This window comes from Leptodactylus fuscus, chromosome 10 (assembly GCF_031893055.1).
Source record: "Leptodactylus fuscus isolate aLepFus1 chromosome 10, aLepFus1.hap2, whole genome shotgun sequence".
NCBI lineage: Eukaryota > Metazoa > Chordata > Amphibia > Anura > Leptodactylidae > Leptodactylus > Leptodactylus fuscus.
In genome coordinates this window covers 45,534,681-45,559,122 of record NC_134274.1, presented here as the reverse complement: position 1 = coordinate 45,559,122, position 24,442 = coordinate 45,534,681, and the positions used below count along the sequence as shown (strand labels likewise).

The 24,442-nt window shown below is 45.4% G+C and overlaps 1 protein-coding gene across 1 annotated transcript in view; it reads left to right on the top strand.

The window, feature by feature from the left end:
• Positions 1-265: 265 nt before the first annotated feature.
• SGPL1 (sphingosine-1-phosphate lyase 1) overlaps positions 266-24,442 on the top strand; it is a 40,714-nt gene continuing 16,537 nt past the window's right edge. Inside the window, exons 1-6 of the mRNA XM_075258657.1 lie at positions 266-443; positions 13,682-13,835; positions 18,014-18,081; positions 21,854-22,001; positions 22,107-22,186; positions 22,474-22,602. Coding sequence (XP_075114758.1) covers positions 432-443; positions 13,682-13,835; positions 18,014-18,081; positions 21,854-22,001; positions 22,107-22,186; positions 22,474-22,602 — 591 coding nt within the window. The 5' untranslated portion in view covers positions 266-431. The remainder of the gene's footprint in view (positions 444-13,681; positions 13,836-18,013; positions 18,082-21,853; positions 22,002-22,106; positions 22,187-22,473; positions 22,603-24,442) is intronic.

The following is a 24,442-nucleotide window of genomic DNA, read 5'->3' as shown; positions in this document are numbered from 1 at the left end:
TTTCCCATAATCAGACAAGCCTTCCTTATAAGCTGTAATAGTACGGCCTACTAGTGTCTATGTGCGGCGGCTATGATAATCTATGTGCAGTCCCATACCCCGGGCACAGCTGTGAGGTAACTCTACTTCCGTCCCTCCAGCGCTAGATGTCGCTACAGCCGCCAACCGCGGTTTTGCGCCGTTGCTATGCGTGATGGCGTCGTTACTAAGCAAGAGACAAGGGCAGCAGGTGACACGCCATTTCCGGCCGGCTGTGAGGGAGGGGCGAGGAGGAGGAGCTACAGAGCCGGCTGGCAATGAGAAGCAGAGCTTTAAATCAGGGGAGGAGAGCGGCCCGCGGCTGGAGATAGGAGGACACTGGCAGGCGCTTCCCTATTGTACCAGGTCACCGCTCTGTGTATACAGGGGCTCTGCCGACTGACCTGACCGACATGGATCTACAGGTGAGTGGACTCACTAGTGTAACCCCCTCAAGCAAGGGGCTGTCCGCAAAGCAAACCTCTCTCCTGCTGCCGTAAATGGGGTTAGGGCATGCTGGGAGTTGTAGTTTCACTGCATTTGGGAAACCTTAAAGCCATAGCACAGATGTCAGAAGAAGTTCATTGTATTGGTGGAACTTTCTGAAAGTCTCAGGGACTGGTTAGGAGAGGTAGGAAGCTGAGTGTGTGTGAGGGTGCTGGGCTGTCGTGTAGGGGGCAGTGTTATATTAGGCATTGTATTAGTAACACAGGACTAGTTTGGTTATTGTTATTAGAACAACATTGTAATAATAATATTATCATTGCATTATTTTCTATAGAAAAGATGCAGATGTCTCATCTGCTCAGCACAGAACTTGATGGTAATTTCACAGATTGGACCATTGGGATGTGTTCACACTGTGTTTTTCATACCAATTATCTATGTTGTGGTACCTGCACAGGCATACACTCCATACACTCCAGTCCATATAGCGGTCTGTCCTGCCATGTAATACTCTGGTGCTCCCATATGAGTATGCTGTGGTACCCGCACAGGAATACACTCCATACACTACAGTCCATATAGCTGTCAGTCCTGCCATGTAATACTCTGGTGCTCCCATATAAGTATGTTGTGGTACCCGCACAGGAATACACTCCATACACTACAGTCCATATAGCGGTCTGTCCTGCCATGTAATACTCTGGTGCTCCCATATGAGTATGCTGTGGTACCTGCACAGGAATACACTCCATACACTACAGTCCATATAGCTGTCTGTCCTGCCATGTAATACTCTGGTGCTCCCATATAAGTATGCTGTGGTACCCGCACAGGAATACACTCCATACACTACAGTCCATATAGCGGTCTGTCCTGCCATGTAATACTCTGGTGCTCCCATATGAGTATGCTGTGGTACCCGCACAGGAATACACTCCATACACTACAGTCCATATAGCTGTCAGTCCTGCCATGTAATACTCTGGTGCTCCCATATAAGTATGTTGTGGTACCCGCACAGGCATACACTCCATACACTACAGTCCATATAGCTGTCAGTCCTGCCATGTAATCCTCTGGTGCTCCCATATAAGTATGTTGTGGTACCCGCACAGGAATACACTCCATACACTACAGTCCATATAGCTGTCAGTCCTGCCATGTACGGTAATACTCTGGTGCTCCCATATACCGTAAGTATGTTGTGGTACCCGCACAGGAATACACTCCATACACTACAGTCCATATAGCTGTCTGTCCTGCCATGTAATACTCTGTTGCTCCCATATGAGTATGCTGTGGTACCTGCACAGGAATACACTCCATACACTACAGTCCATATAGCTGTCAGTCCTGCCATACAATCCTCTGGTGCTCCCATATAAGTATGTTGTGGTACCTGCACAGGAATACACTCCATACACTACAGTCCATATAGCTGTCAGTCCTGCCATACAATACTCTGGTGCTCCCATATAAGTATGCTGTGGTTCCCGCACAGGAATACACTCCATACACTACAGTCCATATAGCGGTCAGTCCTGCCATATAATACTCTGGTGCTCCCATATAAGTATGCTGTGGTTCCCGCACAGGAATACACTCCATACACTACATATAGCGGTCAGTCCTGCCATACAATCCTCTGGTGCTCCCATATAAGTATGCTGTGGTACCCGCACAGGCATACACTCCATACACTCCAGTCCATATAGCGGTCTGTCCTGCCATGTAATACTCTGGTGCTCCCATATGAGTATGCTGTGGTACCTGCACAGGAATACACTCCATACACTACAGTCCATATAGCTGTCAGTCCTGCCATACAATACTCTGGTGCTCCCATATAAGTATGCTGTGGTTCCCGCACAGGAATACACTCCATACACTACAGTCCATATAGCGGTCAGTCCTGCCATATAATACTCTGGTGCTCCCATATAAGTATGCTGTGGTTCCCGCACAGGAATACACTCCATACACTACATATAGCGGTCAGGCCTGCCATACAATACTCTGGTGCTCCCATATAAGTATGTTGTGGTACCTGCACAGGAATACACTCCAGTCCATATAGCTGTCAGTCCTGCCATGTAATACTCTGGTGCTCCCATATAAGTATGCTGTGGTACCCGCACAGGAATACACTCCTTACACTACAGTCCATATAGCGGTCAGTCCTGCCATACAATACTCTGGTGCTCCCATATAAGTATGTTGTGGTACCTGCACAGGAATACACTCCATACACTACAGTCCATATAGCGGTCAGTCCTGCCATACAATACTCTGGTGCTCCCATATAAGTATGTTGTGGTACCTGCACAGGAATACACTCCATACACTACAGTCCATATAGCGGTCAGTCCTGCCATGTAATACTCTGGTGCTCCCATATAAGTATGCTGTGGTACCCGCACAGGAATACACTCCATACACTACAGTCCATATAGCTGTCAGTCCTGCCATGTAATCCTCTGGTGCTCCCATATAAGTATGCTGTGGTACCCGCACAGGAATACACTCCTTACACTACAGTCCATATAGCTGTCAGTCCTGCCATGTAATCCTCTGGTGCTCCCATATAAGTATGCTGTGGTACCCGCACAGGAATACACTCCTTACACTACAGTCCATATAGCGGTCAGTCCTGCCATGTAATGCTCTGTTGCTCCCATATAAGTATGCTGTGGTACCCGCACAGGAATACACTACATACACTACATATAGCGGTCAGTCCTGCCATGTAATGCTCTGTTGCTCCCATATAAGTATGCTGTGGTACCCGCACAGGAATACACTCCTTACACTACAGTCCATATAGCGGTCAGTCCTGCCATACAATACTCTGGTGCTCCCATATAAGTATGTTGTGGTACCCGCACAGGAATACACTCCATACACTACAGTCCATATAGCTGTCAGTCCTGCCATGTAATCCTCTGGTGCTCCCATATAAGTATGCTGTGGTACCCGCACAGGAATACACTCCATACACTACATATAGCGGTCAGTCCTGCCATGTAATGCTCTGTTGCTCCCATATAAGTATGCTGTGGTACCCGCACAGGAATACACTCCTTACACTACAGTCCATATAGCGGTCAGTCCTGCCATACAATACTCTGGTGCTCCCATATAAGTATGCTGTGGTACCCGCACAGGAATACACTCCTTACACTACAGTCCATATAGCGGTCAGTCCTGCCATGTAATGCTTTGTTGCTCCCATATAAGTATGCTGTGGTACCCGCACAGGAATACACTCCATACACTACAGTCCATATAGCTGTCAGTCCTGCCATACAATACTCTGGTGCTCCCATATGAGTATGCTGTGGTACCCGCACAGGAATACACTCCATACACTACAGTCCATATAGCTGTCAGTCCTGCCATGTAATGCTCTGTTGCTCCCATATAAGTATGCTGTGGTACCCGCACAGGAATACACTCCATACACTACAGCTAACTCTTATATGGAAAGAAAATTGTAAAGAATATGGTTCCCGTGATAAGTGTCCAATTGTTAGACACAGTAGCTGGACAGGTTTTTCCTCCGCACATCTGGTTTAATGACACGTTTGTGATCTCATCTGTTTTGCTTTTAGGATAATTGAATTATTACAGTATGACATTTGTGACCTGTCAGTGCAGAATGCTATGTATATATGTAGAGGTGGTGATAGTGACAGTACTGTCATTGTAATGGATCTAATTATTATAATATCTATAATAACTGGTGCTGAGTAATACATACAATAACAAATCCACCAGAACACGAGGCAGTGCCCTCATAGATAAGTATGAGGTGTCCTTTTAGCCCATGACTTCTAATGTCCCAGTGCAGTTTGCACATAGGCTGCTTTGTCTGAATGGGTGAGGCCTATACAGTATACACCGTCTGTTATTGCTGTATAAAGGCAAACAAGCCTGTACTACATAAATCTTCCTACAGTATAAATGTACCGGTAAGTCGCAATTCCCTCTGTGTAGTTAGAGGAATGCTATCCATACTCGTGAGCTGTCCAGCTCAGGCCAGGTTCACATCAGCAGATGAAACCAACTCAAAATCCTCAAAAACTGATTTTGAATGATTCGAGTTAAAACCCATGGATTTCAATGGGCTGTAAAACCCCCCGCAGGTGTACGTTTGGAGCGTCTGTCTGGTATCTGCTCTTTAGGGGTAGAAGTAAATCAGATTTTCAGGACTTTGTCTAAAAAAAATGGTGATTCCTGATGAACAGCAAGAAATCCTTTTTCGGTTCTTTTTTCCTATAAATTAACGTCTATGGAAGTGGACACGAATAGATCACCAATGGATTAGTTATCTGTTTGTGTCCATTTTGTGATCCACTTTTGCCTTTGTGCATGCTCAGAGGGGTGTTGAGTGGGGGAATGGGTTTGTCAAAAACGGAGAGTTTGTTTGGTGGACGCCAATTGACTAATTTGTCTAAAAAGACGGATTTGGGTATCCACTGCGTGTAACTGTTAGGAATCCTTTTTGGATCAAACTATTTTGAGTTCACCTGTGAACCTCACTTTTTTTTTTTTTTTTTTTTTTTTTTTACCAGAGTCTTTCCTTTTCTTTTTTCTTCTTGGTAGAGGATGGAAGGCCAATATCTGGGTACCCTCATGTACTTGAGGTTTTTATATATGGCACAGCTAGCTTAAAGGGATCCTATCATTCAGACAACATTTTTTCTAAGTACCCCGTCGGAATAGCCTTAAGAAAGGCTATTCTTCTCCTACCTTTCGTTGTCTTCTCCAAGCCGCCATTCGCCTGCAATCCAGGTTCTTGTCGGTATGTAAATTAGCTTTCTTGCAGCACTGGGGGCAGGCCCCAGCACTCAGACAGCACTAGGGGCGTCCCCAATGCTGCGAGAGAACTCTCTCCAGCGCCGCCTTCTCTTCTTCAGCAGTGTCATCTTCAGCCTCTTCTTCCGACGGTGGCTTGTAACTTCTAAGGCCTTAGGCAGAGCAGACTGCGCATGCCCATAGGCCAAGAGAAAATGGCCGCTTGCGTAGTATTGTAAGCGGCCTTTTCCTCGGGGCCTGTGGACATGCGCAGTCTACGCTGCCCGAGGCCTAGAAGTAAGAAGACACCGCCGGAAGAAGAGAATGAAGAGGCCATTCCTGACGAAGATAGAGGCGACGCTGGAGAGAGTTCTCTCGCAGCATTGGGGACGCTCCCAGCGCTGTCTGGGCACTGGGGCCCACCCCCAGTACTGTGAGAGCACTAATTTGCATACCGAGAGAAACCAGGATTGTTGGCGAACGGTGGCGCGGAGAAGATGACGAAAGGTAGGAGACGAATAGCCTTTCCTATTCCGACTTGGTACTTAGAAAAAAAAAATGTCTGAATGATAGGATTCCTTTAAGCTGGCCATTCACATTATATGTATATCGGCCAAACTTGTCAGAGGGATTTAACAACTTTTTAAGGGTAAGTTCAGACAGTGTTTTTTGATCAGGATTTTGAGGCCGTATCCGCCTCAAAATCCTGACCAAAAAGACAGCTCCCATTGAAATCAATGGGAGTCGCTCATGTGTTTGTTTTTTTTTTTTTTTTTTCTGGGAACTAGTTTGTTCCGGCTCCCGGAAAAAGAAACGAGGTGCTCATGAATGGGCCTAGTCCGGAGGCGGGAGTGTCTTCAGGTGAATCACGAGGAGACTCCGCCTGAAGACACTCCCGCCTCCGGACTAGGCCCATTCATTGGGCCTAATCCAGAGCTGAGTTCGCGGCTGGATGCCAGGGCAGTGCACTGGCTTTAAGTTGTGGTTACCCGCAGATAACAGGTGGAAGAGGGGGTGGGACAGGTGGAATCCCACATGCCGATTCGTTTTTTTTCTGAGGACTGTTCCCCAATACTTTTTGGGAATATGGACATCATTGAGGGAGTCCACTGCCTTCTTGGTGTTTGGCTGCCATTAAATACTCTATTACTGTGCAGTGGTTGGCTGTTTGCTGCTAGTGTCAGGTGTGTGTGACCTTTTGCAAAATTTTAATCCTGTTGAGTTCTATTTTAGCTGAACCTTTAGGTTACCTGGTTGGTTCAGGCTCTGGGTTATGTGATTGGAACCAACACCCGGTTGCTGAATTGATCCTCCTTTCCTTCTGCCTCTCCTGTGTTCATAGGTAGATAGGTAGATAGATAGATAGATAGATAGATAGATAGATAGATAGATAGATAGATGACACCTGAATCAAAAACCATTTTCATCTTATGACTTGGTGCCTCTGCCCATATTTTGCCAATTTTGTCAATGCTCAAATGAGCTTTTTGAAACAGCAAGGGTTTCTGCTTACGTCTTTGGAGCAACATCATCACTCTTCATGCTCCAAAAAGGACTTTTGCATACTACCAAAAGTCAATATCTCTGTAATGGATGCAAAGCACTGTTTGTTTCGGGTGACCCTATCCTATTTATCTTTGGGGCTAGGTTGTTTTGCTGCACTGTGGTGACAGACTCCCTATACGTTACCTATACTAGGGGGAGTTACGGGACATTAGCCTGTATACTCGTAGGCATGCCGCAACAGCAAGTGATAAAAATAGATGGGTCTGTGGTCTTCCAGTATATTGTCTGCAGTTATAGGGTATGACCACCACGGACCACCTCACATGGGTGTCTACAGAAGTCAGGGTTTCCCTGTTGTCTTTTCCTTTTTATGCTGTGATCAGCTTTGAGGCCGAGCTCAGCTGGATAAGACCTCTTCTAAGAGAGCTGTAGTATAAAGGTGCTGATAATAAAGGTATCACCTCCACATCTGGACTTTAGACCTTGGTGGAGATTCTTCATGGACCTTTGTCCTATCAATCAGTATTGCTTACCACATATCAGTTTGTTTTGTAAGAGATTTAGCTAGTTGACGCTAGGTTCACGCTAGGTTCACACTTGGCGTTCAGGTTTCTATTAAAGGGATCCTATCATTAAAACTCATTTTTCTTCTGCCTAACATGTGGGAATAGTCTTAAGAAAGGCTATTCTTCTACCTTTAGATGTCTTCTCTGTGCCGCCGTTCGGTATATAATCTGGTTTTCGTCAGTATGCAAATGAGTTCTTTCCCAGCACTGGGGGCGGGCCCCAGCGCTCAAACAGCACGTGGGGCATCCCCAATGCTGCAAGAGAAATCTCCAGAGCTGCCTCCATCTTCTTCAGGAACGGGTCTTCTTCTGGCGGTGGCTTCAAACTTCTAGGCCTTGGGCCTAGGGCAAAGCTGACTGCGCATTCATGCCGGTCACAAGAAAATGGCCATACAGTACTGTAAGCGGCCATTTTCTTGTGGCCGGCAGGCATGCGCAGTCGGCTGCCTGAGGCCTAGAAGTTTGAAGCCACCGCCGGAAGAAGATGGAGAGTTCTCTTGCAGCATTGGGGACACCTCCAGTGCTATTTGAGCACTGAGGCCCGCACCCAGTGCTGCGAGCGAACTCATTTGCATACCGACGAAAACCGGATTATATACCGAACGGTGGCACAGAGAAGACATCTAAAGGTAGGAGAAGAATAGCCTTTCTTAAGGCTATTCTGATGTGTTAGGCAGAAAAAAAAGCGTTTTAATGATAGGATCCCTTCAAGGGGATCAGTTTGGGACTCCCCCCGAATGGAATCCTTATCTGCTTAAGAAAGCGGTTACACTCAGAAACTTGCAGACCTCGTAGACTATAATGGGGTCTGCCAGGTTTCAACATGGTTTCCGCACAAGAAGGGCAAGAAAATGCAGAGAGAAAAGCGCAACTTGCAGAACTGTTCTCCCTGCATTTTTTAAGCAAAATGGGGAACGCAATCCCCAGGCGGAGACAGGGCACAGGTGTGAACTGAGCCTTGGTTGATCAATTTAATATTTCCAACATCTCCACGAACATAAATAACTTTTTCTTTAGATTGTATCTTGTATGTAATTTTCAGACTTTTTGTCATTTGTTTCCTTAATATTTGATGTTACCATCAGCAATGTAACTTCCTCCTAAGCTGTGGTTACAACATGACGGCCGAAGCAGACAAGTCCCCCCCCCCCTCCTTCCTCTCATGAAAACTGCCTGTGTCAAGCACAAAACCTTTGAAATCATCGCTTTATGATGACTCAGAAAACAGTCAATCCCCAAAAAAGTCCCACTGTCTGATATAGCCTTGGGCAAGGAGGTTTATTACATTTCTTAATCCATGTTTTGGTGTAAAAGTTTTGTTAAAACTGGTTTGTCTTATTTTACTTTCACGGAAACAATGAAAATATCCGAGCAGGGAGCTGTGTACAAGTAAAGGGGAGAGACTCGCGCAGGCGCAGCTCATCATCATAAAGTGGGCCCTGTTCTTGAGATAGATGTGAGATCAGCATATATGGTATATCCGATAGTTGTAACCGTAATGGGATCTCCTCTAAGATGGGGTGTGTTATGTTGCAGTGCTGAATTGAGTATTTGTGCCACTAGTTTTTATCATCACTGCTGGGTGGTAATGAACAAGCAGCTTCACAGTACAAGACTATAGATGTAGCCAGAGCAACACGGTAGCTCAGTGGTTAGCACTAAAGCCTTGCAGTGCTGGAGCCCTGGGTTCGAAACCCGCCAGGAACAACATATGCAAGGAGTTTGTATGTTCTCCCTGTGTTTGCATGGGTTTCCTCCCATTCTACAAAGACATGCTGATAGGAAAAAATGTACGATACATTGTGAGTCCTATATGAGGCTCACAATCTAAAAAAAGACGACTATAGATGTAGCCATTGGGTGGGGTGGGGGTTCTTCATTGTCCTCTAAGTTTTCAGGAGGCTCAATGGCACTTGAGGTATAAGGTGTAAAAACATCTCATCTCATCATTCCAGGTCACTCCTATACTATAACTAATGCTGATCTAGTTTTCCCAGGAATCCATTTAGATGAAGGACTATGAAGTTCTTGTTTAACATCCCACCGGTTTTCAGATTTCTTGAACTGACTGACCTTTTCATTGGACTTTGCAGGATTTCTCCAGTTTCTAGCAATGATCGATATGGCGGTAGTAACAATTTCTCTCTGTCTATGCTTTCAGTATTTCAGTCTCCTTGTGGATGATGGGACTCTTGGTCACATGACTGACTCCTGGCATAACTACCAGGGTAGTAGCTGGCACAGGGCCCAGGACATTAGGGGACCTGGCGACAGCCGCTATTGCTGCATGTTTTTTCTTAATAGGCTGTTACCTGCTGGAGTTACTCCAGCTGGTAAGAGGCCCTATTTACTTATGTAAGTGATGTCGCGGGCCCCACCAACATCATTATTATACCCAGGGGGGTTTTTCAGATCCTCGAGTATAGTGATCGGAGGCCCAGGAGAGGTAAGAGAACATAAAAAAACTCTATTACTTACCTCTCCAGGCAGGCTTCAGGCCTACTTCTGTGACGTCGCATGACCGGGGCTTGCGTCCAGGGTCATGTGATGTCCTGGACGTCATTGAAGATGGCAGACACCACCGAGGAATGCAGCGGAACCGGGGATAGGTAAGTAACAGTGTTTTTCATGTTTTTATCCCACCTGGGTCTCCAATTATTATACCCTGGTGTCTGAAAAGATCCCAGAGTATAATAATTGTTCATGGGTGTTCATTAGGGGGCATAATACTGTGTGCAGGGGCCACAATGGGGCATAATACTGTGTGCAGGGGCCACAATCGGGCATAATACTGTGTGCAGGGGTCACTATGAGGGATAATAGTGTGTGCAGGGGCCACTATGGGGCATAATACTGTGTGCAGGGGCCACTATGGGGGATAATACTGTGTGCAGGGGCCACTATGGGGCATAATACTGTGTGCAGGGGCCACTATGGGGGATAATACTGTGTGCAGGGGCCACAATCGGGCATAATACTGTGTGCAGGGGTCACTATGAGGGATAATAGTGTGTGCAGGGGCCACTATGGGGCATAATACTGTGTGCAGGGGCCACTATGGGGGATAATACTGTGTGCAGGGGCCACTATGGGGGATAATACTGTGTGCAGGGGCCACTATGGGGGATAATACTGTGTGCAGGGGCCACTATGGGGCATAATACTGTGTGCAGGGGCCACTATGGGGCATAATACTGTGTGCAGTGGCCACTATGGGGTATAATAGAGAGCACAGGAATGCATGCCAAAAGTTACGCCACTGGTTCCGGGCCTATGTGGAGCTGAAATGGCTGCACGGGAGATGGAGGAACGAGGGTTCCCAAGTAAATTCAGGGGACTGGTGTGAATATTAGTCATCGAGTTTAACCAGTTAATCCCTGAATTGGGGATAAAGGGAGCTTTATTACTCCCCAGATAACCCCTTTAATTTGTCCACTTACTATAATATACATCTAGTTCATTTACTAAGTAATGCTATCTTGGTTCAGCGGAGATTTGTAGGTGTTGTACAAGGTAAGGTGAAATCTTAGAAGTCTATATCATATTGCGACATTTGGCAGCAGCTTTGCTGGCCCGGTGCCATGTACTAGTATGTAAACAAGTATTGTAGGGTGGTTTGGTTGTTATGCAGACAACATATTGTATGTTAGTAAGTTGTATATGCAACAGTCAGGTCTTTTTTTTTTAATTGCTTATCCTAAGAAAAGGAGATTAGATGTATGTTCTTCTGGTTTATTAGGCTGGAGGTAGACAAAACTTGTCACGTGACCGTCTCATTTCATGGGAATGCGATGAGTCAGTCCCCAGAACTTGGAGTACATAAATGTTGTAGCTTGCTGCAAGCCTTCCTATAGGCCCAAGGGGTTATCTGGACCTGTAAAACTCATGGCCTATCCTTTGCATAGGTCATCCGTATTAGTGATTGTGTGTTTGGCTCTTTCCACCCATTGAAGGGGTTGCAGTGCTCTTGAGCGCCGTATACTGGGCATAGTTCTGTTATCGTTGTCGTGGTCCTGTTCTGTGCCCTGTGCGTCTCACCCTTGTCCTTCTATTCTTTCTGCTGTTTGCAGTTCTTCTGTCCTTTCCAGGCCTGTTTTGCAACGTTTCAATACTGTAAAGATTTGCTACTTAAGATGCTTGCGACATATTACTTTCTTTTTTTGCAAAGATAGGCAGATTTAATCCTGACAGTAGCCATATCTGGTGATCCTGAGATGGATCAGATGATGGTAAACACAAGTAACGTAAACCCTAAAAATCCATAGTGGAAATTGCTTTATCATCATCCTTGGAAGGCTTCACGTCCCTTAATGGCCTTTTGACGTATTTTTCTGACCATTTGAAAACCATTTTCTGTAATCTATTTACTGGCCCTGATGTATTAATAAGTAAACAGCAAAAATTAGTATCCACTATAAGGTACAGTATAATGTGCAGTCCTGAGGTCGTCTGTTCTATCTGCATTTACACCAATAGTCATTGTGGCCTGTGCAAGTACAGGTTATATCCGCTGGTAGAACTAGTGTTGAAGAGCGTATATAGACATCATAAAAGAGGTTACCCAACTTTCCTAGGACTGCACCTGCACATTGGGGTCATCTGTCATTAGACTATATTCACACCACTGTTATTCAAATTGGCCCTTTTTCATTTGAAAGATACCTAGAGGTGAGAACCGCATCTATCGGGTATCCATGGCATGTCTTGTGGATATTCCATAAAGTTCTAGATGGGGAAACTTCAGGGTCCATTCACACGGAGGAAAATGGTGAGGAATTTTGTGTGGAATTTCAGCGCTGAAAAAAAATCCTCCCATTGACTTCAATGGGTTCCTTACAGAAAAAGGAACCCATTGAAGTCAATGGGGAGGCTTTTTTTTCAGCGCTGAAATTCCACAGAGAGGGAGGCATCTGTCACGGAAAGGTTAACATAGAGTAGAGATTTAATTGGGTAAATGACATGTTATACAGAATCTTCTCTCCTAAAACTATATATCCATCGTCTGAGCAACATGCTATATACAGCTTGAGCAGCATTTTCCATGTGGCGGGTTTCCTTTAAGATAATACATAATTTCTGTATCCCAAAGTGAGGCCTTTGTGAAGATAACATGGCGTTATTCCATAGAGATGTGCTTCTATTAACCTCCCTCTTACCAATGGTTGGAGGCTGCTGTATTTTCTACTTAGTTGCCTGGGCTGTAAATCTGGTGACTGTGAGTTCAGAACCAAAAATAAATAAATTTACCAGTCCGGATTCAAAATAAAATTATGGTATATCATATTTGATTTTTATTTGTATGTATTTATTTTTAATTGTGTTATTGGAGATATATATATATATATATATATATATATATATATATATATATATATATATATATGCGCACACACTAGCAACACCTGCAACTTTGTCCGTGACCCCCTCCCTCCTTGCGCGTCCCACTTGCAGTGTGGCTCTGGCCCCTCCCCCATTGCCTCGCGGCTGCTGCTGCCCTGGCCTCCCTTTTCTCCCCCCGCTGCGAAACGCTGGCTCCCCCCCCCCCCCCCCCCCGGCCTCCCCTCCCACTTCCCCTGTTCTGCCTGTACCCGCGACCCCATGCTCCTCACCCCCGCCACCCCGATCTTCCCCTCCTCCCCTCCCTGACTCGTTCCGTGACTGTGGCCTCCCCCTCCCCATGCCTCCCAGCTGCGACTCTGGTGGCTCCACCACCACCGCGACCTCGGTCTCCCCCTCCCCACCCTACATCCCCCCCCGCCCCCCACACCCCGCTGCCGCGACCCCGGCTTACCCCCAGACTGTATGTGCATAGGATGTGCTGACTGTGCTGCGCAGCAGCTACAGCCATGCACAGGGGGCCACGGGTAGACAGTGCTTTGGGGAGGTATGTGGCAGTTCCTGGGGCCCCGGCCGGACTTACCGATGGTCGCTGGCCTCCTCTGATGGCGGCATGTTGCTCGTATCAAGCAGCGCCCTGGGTGAGCAGCTATAGTTCCGCCCCCTGTATCGGCCACTCCAATCCCAGATTGGCGTGAAGGGTCGGCGGCCGGTCTGCGCCTCCACAGTACTGCCCCCTTCGTCGCATGGCTGAGATGACATCATCGTAGGTCCTTCAGCCTCCACCGGCCATGCCTTCGGGGCTCGCGGTTGGAAAACCCGGCATCCGACAGTGATGTTAAGGTGCCTATCTTTCTTTCTGGGTGCCATTGGAGGTATGTGTCAAATTTCACTAATCCGTTGGGGCACATCGGCGTGATTCGGGAACAAACATCCAAACACACAATCTTTCAGATTTTAGTAGGATAGGATTATATATTTATTATATTTTATTTTTTTTTCTTTTCCAGAATTACAAAGAAATTGCTGTAAAACATGTGCTTGACATCCGAAGCTTTATAAATGACTACTTTAAAGAACTGGAGCCATGCCATCTTATAACCTTGACGTTTGCTTCCACAATGGTGACTGTATGGGCTTACAACTTTGTATTTCAGCGAGAGAGTGAGTATTTATGGATTATTATTTTTTTTTTTTTAATAATAATAATTAGTAAGTTAGAAAAATTAAAACTTAACCCTCTGCTGTACGATTCGTTTAGAACTTCATCCTAAATTATATTAACTTTACTAATAAGTGTAATATATATATTTAAAGACATTTAAAGTCTCCATGCTTTGGTTAATGTGGAGATGCTCTCTTAAAGAGTTATGCTTCTGGGGTGGGACAACTTCTATAATGCAGTTCCTTACATAGGTCCCTTATGACAACATTCGGACTGCCTGGAGCTTCGTGTAAGTAAGGCCTTACTGAGAGAGCTGATGGATAGTCTACCTAAGGAGCTGGTTTTCCAAGTATCTAATGGAGGCCGTTCATCAGAGGTGTAACTTGATGCAAAATCTGTGATGTGGCTCCTACCTACCTTACGCTATATAAAATAGTGTTATATTTTATATGCCCCCTAAGAGTCCAATGGCTGCTACCACTGCACCCTCTATATCTACACCCCTGCCTGCTCCCCTCTCTTAGATCTCTACAGTAGTGCCAGTCACTACAGGTGCCATTTTGTGGTTGGCATGGGGTCTTTCACTTACTAAATGCAGACTTAATGTCAATGAATTTTAAGAAAATGAAGACATAATTTGATTCTAGCCCTGAAAGCTAGATCTCCTATTTGTATATCTATGTGAGCGACTTGTTATCTCCTGGAGTCTCATTGTTTCTAACCTTTGTTTCTGCATAGAGGAAGTGCCTGCCCTTTCCCTCACTTCTTACTTCAGAGACGCTCGCAGCAAGCCACCTGTGATCTTTACATTATGTCGCTCTCATAATCCAGCCTAGAAAGTACAGACGGCTGAGAAATATTAATAATAAATGATGCAAGCTTCTGTTCTGCCCTGCCAACCAGCTTATGGGTTTATGAATATTTGATACAGTATGTACGTCTATCAGGACAGAAAGGGTTTTATTTTTTGCTTGGAAACTTTAGTATATTATTGTCTAGAAACCTGAGCAAACAGAAAGTCAACGCTATGGATGCTTTATAGTATGCTAGATGGCACTACACCAAGAAGTTGTTAGTTGCACACAGACTGTTTAAAGGGATCCTATCATTAAAAATGCAACATAGGAATAGCCTGAAGAAAGGCTATTCTTCTCCTACCTTTAGATGTCTTCTCCGCGCCGCCGTTCAGTAGAAATCCCAGTTTTCTTCTGTATGCAAATTAGTTCTCTTGCAGCACTAGGGGCGGTCCCCAATGCTGCGAGAGAAATCTCCAGCGCCGCCTCCATCTTCTTCAGAAACGGCCTCTTCAAGTGTCTTCTTCCAGCGCTGAGGTGAATCTTCTACATATGCGCCAGTCAGCTTTGCTGTCAGGCCTCGGGCAGAGCCAACTGCGCATGCCCGCCTGGTGTAAGCGGCCGTTTTCTTGTGGCCATTTACACAGTAAGCGGCCAAAAGGAAATGGCCGCTTACACCAGACAGGCATGCGAAGTTGGCTCTGCCTGAGGCCCGACGGCGGAGAAGACTTCCGCATGTGTAGAGGTTTCAACCCAGTGCCAGAAGAAGAGGCATGAAGAGGCCATTCCAGAAGAAGATGGAGGCGGCGCTGGAGATCTTTCACAGCATTGGGGACCGCCCGCAGTGCTTCGAGAGAACTCATTTGCATACCGAAGGATATTCCTACGTGTTAGTCACAAAAAATTGCATTTTATTGATAGGATCCCTTTAAACCTGAGAACTGTGCAGGATTTAATAGGGGTCTGTCAGGTCCCTTCTGTCTGATAAACCAAAACACAATGTGTTAATTGGATCGTACCTTTGTGTCGGTTGCAATATACCACCAGATCCTCTTGCGGACCCTGGGGTGGTACAGTGTTGAGGGGGTTACACTTGGGTTATGGTAGAGATTTCCTATGGTGCACACTCTGCTGCTGTACTGCTGGTCTTGGTCCATCTGGTTTTGAATGTGACACAAGTAAAGAAGAGGGACTGTTGTCTTTAAAGGGGCTCTATCAGCAAAATCATGCTGATAGAGCCCCACATGTGCGTGAATAGCCTTTAAAAAGGCTATTCAGGCACCGTAAAAGTTATATTAAACTACCCCCCCTCCCCCCGTTTTAAAATAATAACCTAAAAAAGAATGTGCTCTACTTACGGATCGTGCACGCTGGGCGGGCATTCAGGGTGTATCTTCATCTTCATCCACACCTCTTCTTCCTCCGATGTCCTCTGGTCCCATCCTTCTCCGGTGCTTGCAAACGGACACTGATATAAAAAAAATAGCCTGGGCGCATGTGCAGTAGCATGCGGCTTCTACTACGGCTACTGTGCATGCGCCCAGGCTATTTTTTTTATATTAGTGTCCGCTCACGAGCGCCGGAGGAGGACGGGACGGGACCCAGCATGCACGATCCGTAAGTAGAGCACATTCTTTTTTAGGTTATTATTTTAAAACGGGGGGGTAGTTTAATATAACTTTTATGGTGCCTGAATAGCCTTTTTAAAGGCTATTCACGCATATATGGGGTTCTATCAGCATGATTTTGCTGATAGAGCCCCTTTAAAGAAATATTATCTTCAATTTGGGTTCTCCTCAAACACAGATGGAAGTGGCACTTCCTTCTATAGTCCTCTGTCCCTCTCCATTGTGGCAATTTATGGGGTGACCCCTGGGAAACAAGGGTATGTTTTCACATTTGTTGAAGTCCCCTACCTTTCAGAATCCTGTTAAATTTGTCTTTGATATAATTTTGTTGTAGGAACATATGATATTTGTTGTAGACCCTTTTTACATTATTGCCCCATCAATAAGCCAATGAACAAGCAAACATGTCTTTGATTATATCTTTTATGCAGGTATGAAAGCAGTTTGTCACATCGCCTTTCATGTCAACAGGATGTGCTGCTGACACTCATGCATACTGTATGGGGATTGAGCAGTCATTCCCAGATTGTCAGCTTACTTACTAAGATAAACACACATGAAGTGAGCACTGACTTGTATTGTTGGCCTGGTGCTTGATGCCCATGTCACAGTACCCAAACATCCCCTCCATCATTTACTAGGCTCTCTTCCACTGATTTATGTCTTTTTTTTTTTTTTTTTTTCTTTTTCTGAAGCTCTAACTGATCCCAAGCAAATGGCGTAGATTGTCTTGTTGGCCTCAGATGGGATGGACAAGGGGGTATGATTCTGACCTCTGACACAACCACCTAGTTATAGTTCAGAGTTGTTCCTCTGTCTTCTCCTGCCTGAGGCCACTTGCGTGAAAGTAATTGGGCACCAAGAGTAAGAGCACTCATTGCTCAGGAATGGTGAGAGCTAGAGGAAAAATTTCAACTGTGCAAAGCCCCACCTGTTAAAGGGATCCTATCATTGGATACCCTTTTTTTCCTCACTAACACGTAGGAATAGCCTTAAGAAAGGCTATTCTTCTCTTACCTTCTTCTCCGCACCGCTATTGGGTAGAAATCCCTGTTTTCTTTCGTATGCAAATGAGTTCTCTCGCAGCACTGTGGGCAGTCCCTAGCGCTCATACAGCACTGAGGGTGTCCCCAATGCTGCGAGAGAACTCTCCAGCGACGCCTCGATCTTCTTCTGGAACGCCCTCTCTCTGTGTCTTCTTCCATCCTGGGTTTCAATCTTCTAGGCCTTGGGCCGAGCAGACTGCGCATGCCCGGGCCACAAGAAAATGGCCGCTTACCCCAGCTTACTATGTAAGCGGCCACAAGAAAATGGCCACTTACACAAGCTTACTATGTAAGCGACCATTTTCTTGTGGACCGGGCATGCTCAGTTGGCTCTGCCAGAGGCCTAGAACATTGAAACGCAGGACGGAAGAAGACTCGGGGAGGCCGTTCCAGAAGATGAAGGTGTTCTGGAGAGTTCTCTCCCAGCACTGGGGACACCCCCAGTGCTGCGAGAGAACTCATTTGCATACCGAAAACCCAGATTTCTACCGAACACCAGCGCGGAGAAGACATCTAAAGGTAGGAGAAGAATGGCCTTTCTTAAGGATATTCCTACGTGTTAGTCAGAAAAAAAGGGTATACAATGATAGAATCTCTTTAAATGATGCAAAGACTTGGAGGAGTTGGTGGGGGGGGGGAGGTGAAGGGTCCTCTGCAAAGAATAAATCTCTTCATTACAGATTCTAATATTGGTCATTCTTGGTTACAGGTTTAAAGTCCAGATGTAAGAAGCAATTTTTCCGCTTGGTCAGAAGCTTGCCGTATATTGGTTCAAAAGTATGTAATGAGGAGCCCTGGATTCTTTATTTTCTCTGGATTTTGTAGGGCGCTGTACAAAGTGACCTGTGGTAAAGGCTGGAATGTTATTTATAGGTCTACAATGTTGCAATTGTATGAGAACAATAGGAAGCTGCATTGTTATTTCACACCATCAATCTTACTTAAGCAAGTGCTTTACATTAAACTAGTGACTTCATTATCACGAGACTGCGGCTGCTTCACATGTCCCGTTCCCTCAGCTGTCTCAGGGTTTACTTTAGGTCATTGTACAGAGGCTGAAATTCTGTTAAACGCTGCTTTCCTTACAGTGTACGAAGATGGGCAGATCAAATGGGATATTCAATGTTTATTTGTGTTTAATATCTTATGTTATGCTGTGAGATTTCTCTCTGTAATGGTGCCCATACATATTTAGCAGCTTATCTAATGTAGAAACAAAGGACTGGGTGTAATGAAACAAAGACTTTCTGACCTTCTTTCCCCTAGTATTTGCAGTCAGAGTAGAGTCAGAACAGGTTTGTTTAACTCTCTTTGTGTATTGGCGCTTTTGCCACACTTGGATGTTTCAGTGCCCAGCTTTGTTCACATGTGCACATGGGGGCACGTTTGGGGGAGAAGGGCCTCACGAACGCAAGCCTAATCCGCATACAAAAAGCGATTACTTTAGGAAACCCATGGGGTCCATGTGGTTTCCGTTTGGTTTCCACCCAAAAAGGGCAAAAATGCGGAGAGGTGAATGGGAAGCCCGTACGGAGACAGGGTGCAGATGTGAACTGGGCCTAAGCATATGTAAAGTTACAGTGCTCATAGATGGTCTTCTTTTATACAGTCTTCCTAGTATTCACAATATATGTACACCAGAAGTTCTTCCTAATAAACAGTGTAGCTTGTCGATGATCGACTGACGTGCACTCGAATGAGTATCCACAGCAGGGGACTGATTTCGTAGTGGAGGACATCCGTGTCATCCGTCCCCATTGATGTCTTATTCTTCATCTCACTCCCTGCCCTCAAGTCTAATCATAAGCCATTTAATAGTCTGCAAGTCTATAAAAAAAAAAAAAAAGTTTGATTGGTTGTTGGTTTTACTAAGCAATGGATTCTACCATTAAAATCATTTTTTTTTTCTCATTGACATGTAGGAATAGCCTTAAGAAAGGCTAATCTTCTCCTACCTTTAGTTGTCTTCTCCGCACCGGAGAAGACATCTAAAGTATAAATCCTGGTTTACGTCAGTATGCAAATGAGTTGTCTTGTAGCACTGGGGGCGGTCCTCAGAACTCAAACAGCACTGGGGGAGTCCCCAATGCTGTGAGAGAACTCTCCAGTGCTGCCTCCATCATATTCAGGAACGGGCTCTTCACACATCTTCTTCCGGCGATGGGGGTTAAACTTCTAGGCCTCGGGCAGAGCCAACTGTGCATGCCCATGGCCGCTTAAACAGTAATTAAGCCATTTTCTTGTGGCCTGTGGGCATGCGCAGTCGACTCTGCCCTGGTCCTGAAGCCTAGAAGTTTGACCGCCCGCACCGGAAGATGATGTGTGAAGAGGCCGTTCCTGAAGATGGAGGCGCACTGGAGAGTTCTCTCACTGCATTGGAGACTCCCCATAGTGCTGTTTTAGCGCAGGGGCCTGCCCCCAGTGCTGCGAGAGAACTCATTTGCATACAGATGAAAACCGGGATTTATACTGAACAGTGGCGCGGAGAAGACATCTAAGGTTTATAGTTTATAGACTTCTTCAGAAACAACCTCTTCACGTGCCTTTTTCCAGCATGGGCGGTCAAACTTCTAGGCTTCGGGCCTCGGGCAGAGCCGCCTGCGCACGCCCACAGGCCACAAGAAAATAGCGGTTTACTTACTGTGTAAGCAGCCATTTCTCTTGTGGCCACAGGCATGCGCAGTCGGCGCGGCCCGAGGCCTAGAAGTTTGACCGCCTGCGCCGGAAGAAGACGCGTGAAGAGGCCTTTCCTGAAGACATCTAAAGGTAGGAGAAGAATAGCCTTTCTTAAGACTATTCCTACATGTCAACGAGAAAAAAAAAAGATTTTAATGGTAGAATCCATTTAATTTTTGAATATTTCTGGTTGTTCAGGCCATCAAAATGACAGAACTGTTTCCAGAAATTAGACATTCTAGAGACCATCTCGGCCATCTATATACTGGTAGATTACTATATATCCATCTCCTTAATCTTTCTCCCAATACACTCATTATAACCTCTGAACTGAACTATAAACCTTGAACCCAGACATCCCAGAAAGCGATATCCAAGTGTAGAAGTATGGCCAGATCTCTAATAGTCTGATAAGATAAATGTAGTAAAATATCCTTTATCTATATCACATGTTGTTCAAGCACAGATTACAAATAACTGTTAGAATACAATCCACCTTATCACGGAATGGCTTTCCTAGTGTTCTCATTTGCAGGTTATTTTTTATTATAGTAATGCCTAGATGATGAAATATGAATCCACTATGCAGATAGTCTTCCTCATGTAAAATGCATGGTAACAGACTGCAAACAAATGCTGCATAGTCTGATCCTGCAGCCTTACAATGTTTCACTGCTCCACAATTCTTATTAAGCTACTAAATATGTTGTAGGGAACATAGAGAAAGGTGTAGGACTATTGGAGCAGACTATGTACAGAATTTCTTTAGATTTTGGAGAGACAAACTTCTCAACAGAAGCTGTACAGTAGATAAAGATAAAAAAAAAAAACTAAAAAAAATCAACTTTTGTGGTTTTTTTGTATGTACTCACCTGAGACCAGGTAAATCTATTAACTGTTGTACAGGGTTAAGCTCGGTTCACTCCACCTGTTTGAAAAGAGAGGAGAGAAAAGCGCAGCAAGTGCAGTGCTCTTCTCTCTGCATTTTCCGACCTTTTCAGGCAGAATTATTAAGCAGATTAGGTTTTGGGATTCCCCCCCTCACCCGAAATGAAGCACAAACGTAGGTGTGAACCTTGAGTTAAAAATAAGCAGTGAGTCTGAAACCCGGGAACCCCCTCTGATCAGCCAGCGCAGCGTTGTAGCCTATTCCGATCTTAATGCAAGTCAATGGGATTTTATAATGATTAAAATTCAGATTTTAAAAACGATCCTATTGACTACACAGCATGGAGTCCAAAAATCGAAGGCTTCAATTTTTGGACTCCATGCTGTATAGTGATTAAAAAAGCCGCCGGCTACTTAGTCCCTCCCCTGCTGTCCGGTTACCTGCACAGAACCGCTGCCGCTCCCCGAAACTCCCGGCAGTTGTTCTCGGTCTTCCTTTGTCATTCAGGCGCCGGCAGAGCATCGTGCACACCCCCGCCTCCCTAGGCTAGTGTTACTGATACTGGGAGAAGGCAGGGCTTGTTGTGACTTAGGAGAGAATGGGCAGAAACAGGGCGGGGAGATGTGAGTGCATCACGTTAGTTGAGCGATCGGGATCCCATCTTTTCCGATCCTGATAACTCAACCCTAGTGGCGACACTTAGTATTACAGTTCAGTCTCATTGACTTGACCAGGACAGAGCTGCAAACAGGCCATGGGACCGATGAATGTCTTGTCACATGATCGGTGAATCGAAAGCAGTGCTTACGGAGAACAGCGATTTCTTAATCTTGATCTACATGATTCACAGTTGTTGAAGAGAATAAGCTAAGCTTGTATATTGCATTTACAATAGTTCCCTGAAATCTTGACTCTTTAATAGACGTGGCTGCCATACGTAGGTTAAAAGGTAACACGTGTACTATCCATATTTCATTTGCACAGATCCAGAAGGAACTTGATAAAGCTTTGGATGAAATGGCTCATCGACTGATAAGTCCGAAAGAAGGAATGAGCTTTGTGAGGACTCTTCCGTGCAATGGACTAAAGCAAGAACAAGTTATGGAGAAACTGAAAGAATACTCTGCTCTAGGTATTACAAAACCATAAAATGACTGCGAATCGCATAAACTTTAGGTATCCTTGTGTCTGAAAACGCCCGGTCTAAAAACTTCTTCCATTACGGTGATTGTTTCAGGTGATGTGGCTTGGAAACAAGGTAAAGCGTCTGGAACGGTTTATAGTGGAGATGAAAAGCTTACACAACTTCTTGTAAAGGTAGGTCAGATCAAAATAATGCAGTGCAATGTCCAGCTGCTAAAACTTCTAGAAATTTCAGCCTATTAATACTGTACTTCAGCCGTATAGAATATGTATTAAATGGAACCCACCCACGTGAATGGACAACTGCGTAATGTATAGCTGTAGTTACATAGTAGATGAGGTTGGGTGAAGACCTCAGTCCATCAAGTCCAACCTATGTAACTATGTAATCCAAGTATTTGGGGCATACTTTTTGTTGCAGTGTATCACTACTACCAAACAAGTATCTTTTCTGTCTACAGGTGTATGGAGAATTTGCATGGAGCAATCCTCTACATCCTGATGTGTTTCCTGGTGTACGGAAAATGGAAGCAGAAGTAGTACGAATGGCGTGTAACCTTTTCAATGGCGGCCCTGACACATGTGGAGCAGTAAGTTATTCGACTTTTCTCTCCTAGGCTCCTAGAAAGAGTGGTTTCCTTTTGGTGACCAGTTTAGATAGGTTATACAAAGATGGTTCAGATACTTAAAGGGATCCTATCATTCACACACTATTTTTTTCTACGTACCACGTCGGAATAGCCTTTAGAAAGGCTATTCGTCTCCTACCTTTCCTTTTCTTCTCAGTGCTGCCGTTCGCCTACAATCCCGGTTCTTGTCGGTATGTAAATGAGCTCTCTCGCAGCCCTGGGGGCGGGCCCCAGCACTCAAACATCACTGGGGGCGTCCCCAATGCTGCCAGAGAGCTCTCCAGCACCACCTCTATCTTCATCTGCAACGAGGTCTTCACCGCTTCTTCTTCCGACGGCATCTTCTTACTTCTAGGACTTGGGCCTAGGGCAAGCTGACTGCGCATGCCCGCCGGCCACAAGAAAATGGCCGCTTTCAATACTGTGGAAGCGTCTGTTTTTTTTGGCCGTGGGCATATGCAGTTGGCTTGCCCTAGGCCCGAGGCCTAGAAGTAAGAACACGCCGCCGGAAGAAGACACAGTGAAGAGCTCGTTGAAGATGGAGGCGGCACTGGAGAGCTCTCTGGCAGCATTGGGGACGCCCCCAGTGCTGTTTGAGTGCTGGGGCCCGCCCCCAGGGCTGCGAGAGAGCTCATTTACACACCGACAAGAACTGGGATTGTAGGCGAACAGCGACACGGAGAAGAAAAGGAAAGGTAGAAGAAGAATAGCCTTTCTAAAGGCTATTCCGACGTGGTACGTAGAAAAAAAATTGTGTGTGAATGATAGGATCCCTTTAAAGCTTTCCCCAATATGTACATCCATATAGCTAAGGCTATGTATACATGGAAAACTTTTTCATCTGAAAAAAATAAAAATAAATCTGACTTTCCATAGATCAGACAAACTCACCAAGAGCAAGGGAATACTTAATTTTTCAGAAGTATATTTATCAGTTAAAAAGCACAATAAAAAACCAATTACATCAACACAGACAATGTCTATAAGGCCGGGTTCCTCATCTACGTTTGATAATCTGTTCGGGAAGTCCGCATGGGGACCCCCCCGAATGGACTACCGAACACATTGGCAAGCGGAGAACTTATGAAAGCACACGGACCCCATAGACTATAATGGGGTCTGTGTGCTTTCCGTGCGGTGTCCATATTAGGACACTATTACCACTGATCTTTATAGTGAGGACTTCTGCCCTGGCTTGGCAGCCCCAGAGTAAGGCTACATGCACATGACTATGTATGTAGCCAGGCCATGATTGAACAGAACAGTCAACACATGGGTGACATCCTCGTGACACCCACAGCTCCGATCACTTCCCTCAGGGAGCAGGGGCTGCTAAACATACCGCTATAGGACATGTCCTGAGTTTGGCACCAACTCACTGACCCCTACGTTGGACAGTGAGAAATCATTTTGTCGGTACGCTAGATGTGAAAAACACTTCTATCACATTGACAAAGCACGTGGTTGTGTGGACAGAATAGCTCCTTGTTTGCAATGTGTCTCCTGTTTATAAGACCTGAGGCTCAGAGGAGTCTCACAACCTATTGGTTTCATGCCAAAACCACTCGAAACTTGAGACTGTTAATTCCATAAGTTCCACTGTTTTCAATGTCGCTGTGCCTCAAGGACTATGTTAAGAAATTCCCAACTGTGTAAGGAGATACATTTAGGAGAAAAACACTCCTAGCTCTTGTGTGTTTTCATGTGTGCACCAGGTCATGGTGTATTTCATTTTTGTACTGATGTGACATGCAGGAAGTGTGCCGCAGCTGTGCTTTGTGCACGAGTTCTCCAGACTACG